The sequence below is a fragment of the Lichenostomus cassidix genome, chromosome 8 (genome assembly GCF_008360975.1).
Source record: "Lichenostomus cassidix isolate B80296 chromosome 8, HeHo_3.0, whole genome shotgun sequence".
Classification (NCBI taxonomy): domain Eukaryota; kingdom Metazoa; phylum Chordata; class Aves; order Passeriformes; family Meliphagidae; genus Lichenostomus; species Lichenostomus cassidix.
The window spans coordinates 29,350,326-29,359,965 of NC_139489.1; the positions used below are offsets into that span (position 1 = coordinate 29,350,326).

General features: G+C 46.2%; 1 protein-coding gene across 1 annotated transcript in view; it reads right to left on the minus strand.

The window, feature by feature from the left end:
- Nucleotides 1-4,274, minus strand: part of HMCN1 (hemicentin 1) — a 167,435-nt gene extending 163,161 nt beyond the window's left edge. Inside the window, exon 1 of the mRNA XM_085068685.1 lies at nucleotides 3,572-4,274. Coding sequence (XP_084924811.1) covers nucleotides 3,572-3,827 — 256 coding nt within the window. The 5' untranslated portion in view covers nucleotides 3,828-4,274. The remainder of the gene's footprint in view (nucleotides 1-3,571) is intronic.
- Nucleotides 4,275-9,640: the final 5,366 nt, after the last annotated feature.

The following is a 9,640-nucleotide window of genomic DNA, read 5'->3' on the forward strand; positions in this document are numbered from 1 at the left end:
AAAACTTCTGTGATCATGTTTAGGCATTGAAAACCCACAATAAAAATATTCACTGTAATCTGTTAAAGCACTGCACATGCTTACTCACAAAGTAGAATCCAAAACAAAACTTTTTTTCCAAAACTGAACTCTCTGCATCCCACTAGAGGGTACGTGGTATAGGAATGTGAAAGCCGTGACAAATTTTTTCCATAGGTCATAATTCTGTGGCAAAAAGACTCAGGTTTGATACTAAAAATATACTTGTATTCCTGTTTTACCAAAATGCCACTGCAGTAGGGAAAACACTACATTTAAATCTATCATCACACACCATAGTGCATTGGCACATCACAGTCATGGAAACACAGAATCATTCAGGTTGGAAAAGACCTTTTACATCATCAAGTCCAACCATCAGCCCACCACGTCCACCACTAAACCTTGTCCCCAAGTGCCACATCCACATGGTTTTGAACACCTGCAGGGATGGGGACTACACGACTGCCCTGGGCAGCCTTTGCCAATGCTTTACAGCCCTTTCTGTGGAAAAAACCTTTCCTAACACCCAACCTGACCCTCCCCTGACACAGTTTGAGGCCGTTCCCTTTCATCCTGTCCCTGTTCCCTGGGAGCAGAGCCCGACCCAACCACAGCTGCCCCCACCCCCCAGCTGCCTCCTCTTGCCAGGGAGTTATGGAGAGCTAGAAGGTCCCCCTGAGCCTCCTCTTCTCCAGGCTGAGCCTCCCCAGCTGCTCCTGGTGCTCCAGCCCCTTCCCTGGGCAAGCTCCAGTGCCTCAATGCAGCACTAATAATCCAGCACTTCAAGTTACTATTGAGTTATCCCATATTCTGTTGGGACTACGTTGTTACCTTCATACAAAGACAAGCTCCTTGGACCTGAGCCCCAGCTACATTTGTATCCCCTGTAGAGTCCCATCTGCCCCAGGGACCACAGCACCTAACAACAGCATCCAGAAAATCTGCCTGTGGGGCAGCTACATATAAAGCTCTTTTTTGGAATAAAAATTGAGTGAATAACAACACAACTTGTGAAATAAAATAGCTTCATGCTCGTTTATTCAGCTGAGCAATCTTCAGAAAGAACACCACCAGGTAAACGAACTGGATGCTGTGAAATACTTGCCAAGCAGTATTTTATGAGGTTTTTGAGTAAAGTTACTTCTCTATAGATTCCAAAAAAAAAAAAAAAAAGAGGTTGAAGTGGTCACTACAGCACTTCTTGCATTTCCTTTTAAGTGCCTTAGCTTGGTCATCAGCAGATGTAAGGTACAGATGACCAGCAGTCATTTGAAACTTACACATCCATAAAATTCAAGACATTGGCCTGTGGTGCGTTTTTCTAATTCTAAGAAAGACCAGAGAGAGAGCTCTCAGAAACTAAGACAAAATGAAGTTGGCAATTGTCCATCCTCCACTTCCAAAGTGCCCTCACAAGTTATCCATCGCACTAAGAAGTAAGACCCCCTCAGGGAGGTTGGGCTTCCACACAGAGAGGTGTAACAGGATACACCACGGCACATTTGCCAGCAACTCTGTGCTGTACAGGTCAGCTCTCTGCAGGTTTGGTTCAGTTACTCCACTGAATGAGGTCTAACATTTGCCAAGGAAACGGATCTCCTGTGGAAAGTGAGGAAAGGGGGGAGAAGGCAAGGAAGCAAGGAGTTAATGAGTGGGAAAATGTGACTCAAGCATGGGAAGGTGGCAGTGGATTTGTTGCTGGTGAAGTTTTTACAGAGCAAGGAGGGGTGGTACAGCAAAGCAGGGTCAAAGGAGAAGGGCTGAAACACAAGCAAAGACCCTGGAGAGGCAGTGGAAGCAAGAACATGAGGAAGACAGAGGAAAGGACTGAAAAGATAAAAATGTGCAGAAGAAAAACTTGATGGAAACATATGTGATGAGAAAGACAAAAGGAGCTATTGAAACAGAGGAGCTGAAAGTGGCCTGTAATGAAAACTAAGCACAGGGATACCTGTGAGAGAAAGCTGGGACTTCTTTCTACTGAGGATGCACATGAACAAAAGGCCACCACACAAACCTGCACACTAAAAGTGCACCACACAACATCTTCTTGCTTTTGTGTTAGAATAGTTACCCAATCACTCAGAAAAAGAGAACTATCAACTCTTAGACTGAATCCCTTTCTGCTCACAGAATTGAACATGTGCTATTATGGAGAGAAAAATCAAACCAAAATATTCCCAACTCATCCTCTCGATCTTCTGGCCATTCCATGGAAAAAGATCTCTAAAGAGATCTATCAACTTTATTTTCCAGAAGGATATAAAAGAGTTCTGGGTTCTACACTTAACCAAAATCTTTTCCTTCTGTCTTATTTCTGTGCCATGATGCCTTTTAAGTTCCATATAGGCTTGTTCATTAAAATAACCCCCCCAAAAATGGGGAGGGAGGGAGTAAAGAGGAGGGGGGAAAGAGGTTCAAGAAAAAAGAAAATGCCACCAAAGGTGGAACAGTAAGAACCCTTTTGCAATATAACACTCTGATACTACAATGAAGGACTCTTTGTAAGAAAAAGAAAGAACCTATACAAGCTTGGACATGGCAAAGCAGCAAAATTTAAATTTACAAAGAAAAGTTTCCCTCTAATTTTCTAAGCATTTTGTTTAAGGTATTTGTACCAGTAGCAAACACATATCTTGTAAGCAGAAGTATCTGTGATGGGGGAAATAGAAGGATGTCCACTTTTATTTTCTGACATCCCTGCAAAAATGGAACTCTTTAAGCAATGGCTTTGTGAATATCATACCCTGAGATATTCTATGGGAACTAGAGCCAAAAGGTAATTTTCTAGGGCTTTATCCCACTTTCTGATTCTTTTTTTTTAAAGGGAGTTTACTGTGTACTGCACAGTACAGCACACATCACCAGCCCGGGGTATCCTGTTCCTATTTCCTCTTCAAGTCAACAGAAGAATTTGACAAGGAAAGAGGAAGAAAGCCAGAGAAAAGGGATAGGAAGGGAACAAAAAACAGATGCTAAAAGAGAGGAATGCACGATGTACAGAGGAAGGGAGGGAAAAAGGCAAGATGAAGGAAAGATGTAAGACCCCAAACAAAAAAAACCCACAATGTACAGCTTCTGGATCATTTCACTGCAAGTTTCTGAATGTAAACATGGGACAATAAGACAAGAGGAAAAGTGCAACTGCTTTATGCGTGTTCTTAAGTGCACTCCCATAGAAGTGGATTGAAAAACACCTCAGTAGCACCATTACTACAACATGTGCGGGTCACTGAAGCCACTTCAGCTGTATCAGAACTATTAAATGGAGTATTTGATCCCCTAAGTTACTCTTTGGTGCACACAGCACACTTGGAGCCCACTCCAGTCTATCCTGAAGGCTTTGGGAAGCTCTTTAGGGAGATAGGGAGGTAGAGGTCACAAAGTGTTACTCGCCGTTGGCAGAGAAACGCGTGCAGCAAGAAAGACTAGGATGGGACTAGGCTCCAGTCTCTGTAAGCGCAGGAAACCCAACCTTTTGCCAGCCCTCGGGAGCGCCCTGCTGCCCGCCCCGGCCCGGGTCCCGCTCGGCCCCCCGGGAATGCCCTACCTGGGTCATGGAACGGCACCAGCGCGAAGTTGTACAGCGGCCGCTTGGGTCTCTTCAGCGACGTCTCCAGGATCTTGGATGCGCCCTCGATAACTTGCACCAGGTCATCGTACATGGAGCCAGTCACATCGAAGACGAAGGCCAGGGTGGAGGCTCCCTCGGGCACCGCCTCGGGCTCGGGCACGGCGCGGGCGCTCAGGGCGAGCAGCAGCAGCAGCACCGTGCCCAGCGCCCCGGGGCTCCCGCCGACAGCCATCGCGCCGGGACCCGCGGCGGCCGGGAAGGACACTGGGGACACTCGGGCAGGGAATAAGAGGACGGACCGGGGAGAGCGCGGGGACAGACCGGGACGGACCGCGGAGAGCGTGGGGACAGACCGAGAAGAACGGATACCGACCGGCAAGAACGGGGACAGACCGAGGGGAGCAGGGACCGAGCACGGGGAGCACAGCCCGTCGCCCACCGCCCGCTCCCCTCAGGCGCGGCGAAGGAAGGGCCGCCGCTTTTGTCTGCGCGCGGCTGCAGCCCCGCTCCGCCTTCCCCACCGGGCAGGGCTGGGGCAGCGCCGCCCCGAGGGACAGGGCTGAGGCGCGGCCGTGCTGCGGGGCTGCTGCTGCCGGCCGGAGCTGGGGATGGAGCTGCGGCTGCCGCCCCGGGAGCACCGGCTGTGGACTGAGCTGCGCCCGCCCCCGTCCCGCCTCCCGTGGCCCGCCGTGGCCCTTGCCTTCTGCTCGAGGTCCCTGCCTCACCTGGGGTCCCCGTCTCACTTAGGGGTCGCCGTCCTTACCTCAGGGTCTCTGCCCTCACCTCGGGGTTCCGCCCTCACTTGGGGGGTCCCTCCTCACGACAGGGCTCCTCCCTCACTTGGGGTTCCGCCGCGGCCGCTCCCTCCGGCAGGTCCTGCCCCTCACGGCCCAGCGTCTATGCGCGCACCTGCCGCCGGTGAGGGCAGCGGTGCTGGCTCAAGCTCGTCCCAAAAGAGCAGGGTTAGATGTGATATTGGGATGAAACTCCTCCCTGGGAGGGTGGGGAGGCCCTGGCACAGGGTGCCCAGAGAAGCTGTGCTGCCCCTGGGCTCCTGGAAGTGTCCAAGGCCAGGCTGGACACTGGGGCTTGAGATATTGGAAGGTGTCCCTGCCCATGGCATGGGGTGGAATGGGATGAGCTTTATGGTCTCTTCCAACCCAATTCCATGCTGGAATTCAATGATTTTTAGTGTTTTGTTATTGGATATGTGATGCAAGACCGAAATCACTCTGACATGTGCTGCTGCCCTGGCTGTCCCTTGGTTTCAGTTACACATTCACAACTACTACTGAAGCCCTCCTCAGTGCCCATGAGCATATTCTTAAATTTAATAATGGAAAGGGAGTAGGAAAAATCCAGACTGTGACCAGGACCATGGCTTCAGGCACTGGCAGTCTCTCTTGCGAGAAAAAGCCTGGAAAACAAAGAAAAGAAAGTGTGCAGAGTGGTGTTTTAACCCTGCTCAGGCGATGGAAGAGATTAAAGGTTCTATATTTCAGGCCGCCTTAGTTATTTAGATATGCAGCAATGTCCCAGCAGGCATCTTTGGAAAACTCAGTCCTGACCCAATGCCACACAGAAGGGCTCCATAGAGAACCAGGAGCCTCATTCCTGTTGCTCCAGCTCACCTCAGTGCTGCTATTGCAAGCCTCCTTTCCATGGGCTGCATCCTGCCCTCCGGGGAGCAGCAAGACATCATTTTAAACACCAGGTGGGAGGGAAAGCCCAGCCTTTGCACAGAGCTCGGTGCAGCTCGGAAAGGTAGACCGTGAAGCAGGATTTACCTTATTAGTTTCCATCCTTATTTTACTAATCTTCAAATTTCTGCTAAAACTGCGCATTATTGTGACTGGAAAATAAATCATGTAACATTGCTTATCCTAATCAAGTTATAGTCCTTGGATTGAATTATAAAAAACAGATGTTTACATTCTTTCTCCCCTTCAGCACTGATGTCATGAGAAGGAAGCACATAACCAGAGCTGTGAGAAGCATTTGCAATAAAACCCCAAACCATGGAAAACTTGCCTCATCTGTAACTCTGCTAGCAGAAAACTAGGACCAGGTTTGTCAAAAATACTCACAAATCATGGAAGGAGAGATGCACTCACGCCATTAAATAGGAATATGTATTTCGAACATCCTAAGGATTGGCAGCATTTGAATTTAAGGATTGCCTATAGTCCTTTATGAAGACAAATTCCTGTTATGTTTTGCATCATCAAGAAAGCCACCGTGTTCTTTGTATGAAATTATTTCCCAGTTCACTGTGAACAAGAAAGCACAAACCCAGTGCCTCTATGAAAAAATAACCCTCTGGGGTACCTACTTCTGTGTCCCAAAAAACATATCCTTGAACATGGCTTTTAAGGTACAACCTAAAGCAAAGTCTTTATTTTGTAACAGTGGAAACTGATATTTATTTTTGTTGCCTCACACTTTCCACTATAAAAAGCCTTGCAGCTTGGAAGCTTTGACACTGTTATTCACAGCAGGCCTTTGAAACTTGCAGGAAGAAAGCCCTGTAGCAAGAGGAACAACTTTTTTTCTTCTTCTCCAATAAAATGATTTTCATAGTTTGCTAAAGATTCATCTATTGAAAAAAAAAATGTCTGGGTTCCTTCTGACATGCTCTACAGTAAGGTTTTGACATGATGCCAGAGTGAGAGCTAAGCACAGGCACTCCGAGGTCATTGTGGAAATGCTCTATGGCAGGAACACCTGGAGATTATCAGGGTGGGGGCTGTGGGCAGGGCAGGGAGGGCAGCGAGGTCGGGGTACCCCAGAGGGAGCAGTCCTGGTCCTGCCATAGCAGGTACCACCCTCACGAGGTCCACTGGAGTCTCCTTCATATGCACAGATATTTCAGTTGTATTCTTGCTTCCTAATTCTGAGCATTTCTAACTTCACCTTGATCATCTCTTCGTGCCTGCTTAGGGCTGGAATTTAACAGTTTTTAATGCAATTTGGTAGCATGGAAGCATCCAACCGATGTGGGCTTGATAGTATAAACCCTTCCCACCACACTCCTGTACTGCCACACTGAGTGTGGGCAAAGCATGGACCAGCTGACCTTTACAGGTCCCTTCCAACACAAAAAGTCCACAAGTCCTTCCGTATTTATTTATCCTGGACAGTTGTAAAGTATTAGCTGAGGTGGAGTAAAGAGTTAAGTTGTTTAATTCCTTCTTCTAGTTCATCTCAGTTAAAAAGAATAAAATTTGTACGCTAGTTTAGAAGATTGGGAAGGAAATAAAGTACTTTTCGCCTTTTGTGCTTCTGTCTGAATCTGCCCCATTCTGTAATTTGCAGCTAAAAATTGTTACTGTCCAATGACTGCCAATGAGGAAAGAGCTGCCTGTTTTATCCTTGCTTATAAAAAACAAGACTCCACTTCAAAAACCCAAGTTTCCATCTGAAGGAGAATATCAAAATGATTGTTTTTAGAGCTGATGCTGCTCTCTAATTACAGAGCAACTGCTGGTCCCAAAACAGATGCTCCTCCTGGGATCCCATGGACCACTCGCAGCAGGCTGCATCCCCCAGAGCTCTTTCTCACGACACCTCTCTCCTGCCCAGCAAGTTCTGCACGTATCTCAGATACTCTGGGCTGTCTTGTCACAGGCATTTGACAATATTTTGTTTCCTCTGGAACTCCATATACATTTAAAGCTTTTATTCCCACTCCTCCTAAAAGTCTTGTCCCTCCTTTTATTCTTTTCTTCTTTTGAACTTGATTAATTGCAGAAAAGGAGGGAATGGTTGCTGTTTGTTTTGGGTAGGTGGCTTTGGCTCTCCCTGTGAGAAGTGTGTGTATTGCAGAGTGAGATCTCTCCAGTTCACTGACAGTGTTTTCTTAGCCAGCCTTTAGTCCTCTCTTTGTATTTTATTATGCAGACATTCTGGTCCTGCATATGAGAGGTGCAAATTCACTGCTCTAAAACTAAAAATAACCTTTTTTGTCTCAAATTTTTGCATGCAGGCAGAACCTATGCTGCTTTTGGGAAGGACTGGGTTAAAGTGCCATCCCTGAACAGGAATGCTACAACAGGAATTATCAGGTGTGTGGAGCCTGGGAGCAGGTAATGAAGCTCACTGGAGCTGCTGCTAGCAGATCTGCAAGGAAAGATATACAAGATGCAGAAAAGAGAAAGGGCTGATAGATTAATCGGTTGTTATATTGCTATAGATATCTTCCCCTTCATCTACAGAGACCATGAAAAGACCTGCACAATTTCTGGGGGAGATTTTGTAATGTGAATGCCATTATATGATGAGGGTTCAGACTCTGAAGGGATCAAGTAACCCCTGATCCTCTCCCAGCCCATGCCCTGTGCTTTTCAGCTGTGCAGCTGCTCTCACACGTGGACAGCATGTTTTTAGTACTCATCTCTGTGCTCTGTGACCAAGGCATTTCACTGGTGATGGTTAAAAGCTGTCCTGCAGACAGAAACAGAGAGCCTTTAGACTGAGCAATCTCAAGGCCCTTCAGTCACAGAGGAATCACACCTTCCTGGGAAGTACCTTACCTTTGCCAATAATACAAAAACTGTGATTAATTATAAAAATGGGATGTATATAACTTTTGTTCAACTTCTGCCTTCTGACTCTTCAGAGGAGTCATATATTGTGAGTTTTCTCCAGCATCCACATGACTAGAAACAACCTGCTCTAGTTAAGGAAACAAACCCTTGGATTCCAGTCTGATCACCTGTGTAGGAACCAATGTTTTTATCTGATAATCGGATTCTGAAGAACTGCAAGTTTCTGATCTCCACTTTCCCAAAAACATTGAATTTGGACCAAGCTGCCAGCTATGTTCCCTGTTCCTACCCTAAAGAGATAAGCTGGGAACAGAAAACTATTTTGAAATGTTCACACCTAAAGTGTCTGGCTGAATTCTGACCATCCTGTATTTTATGGTTCCTGCTTCCTTTTTAAACTCAGTCTGCTCTAATATTTCATGGCTTTGCCAATTAACGCCTTACAGCAGAATCAGAGCTGACAGGTAACAATTCCCTGTGTTCTACAGACATTTCTGATGACAGGCAGCTTTTCATGCAAAGGTTGCAAAAATGAGACATTTTAAAATGCTCCGTGTTCTACATTGTGAAGAATCTGGAAGTCCTACAGAGACACTTCACCCATTTTGAATCTTCTTTCTGTTCCACAGAAGTTTGCTTAAATAAAAATGTCAGTTTGATTCACAGTTCAACACATTTCAAACTCTCCCATCCCAGTGAAAAAGGGTGAGACACAGGCATAAGTAGCTGTAGCAACCGGAGTAGTTTGTTTAACAAATGCCGTGTCTGAGCCAAGAGACCATTTCACCCCACTGTAGCACTGAATCATCTCTCATCTGCAAGATGAAATCACTTTGCTATTGGTTATAAAACGTTTGTTTTATAAAACAGGCCATCCTGTGATCATGACATAGAAGTCAGGGGTCAAAAGTTTTGTTTCTGGCTCGGAAGCAGACTTGCTGCCTTCATTAATGCAATTATGGAGCAAGACCAGGACCAAGTTAGGACCTGCTCTGCTGCTTACTTGGAAGAACAAAAGAGTAGACAAACTGATGGATGGAGATTTTGAGATATTAAATATCTAATGAGAAGGTAATGTATTTCTTTGTGAAAACACAGGGAGCATTATCACACGCTGAAAGCAAAAGGAGAACCATGCCATAAAGGTAATTTTTCAAGATCACCTCCATGAAGATCAATAAATACTATACTTAAATTTTTTAATTCTGCGCATGGGAAATTCATGCTAATTATCCATGATTCCAAGCTGGTTTTACCCACATCCATGTCATCATGCAAACCTTACTTGTGGCTGTGTATTAAACACAGCGCATGAGGCAGAGTGGGGTTCATTGCCCCGAAAATGTCAGTATCTCCACTGACCAGAGGTGTCCACATTTAGTCTAAGCACCTGAAGCTCCTTTTCCAGTCCCTGAAGATCTCCCATTCGATTTCTCCAAGAAATCCCCATGTATGTGCATTAAGTTACACTCATGAATGCATCAAATTATATTTATAC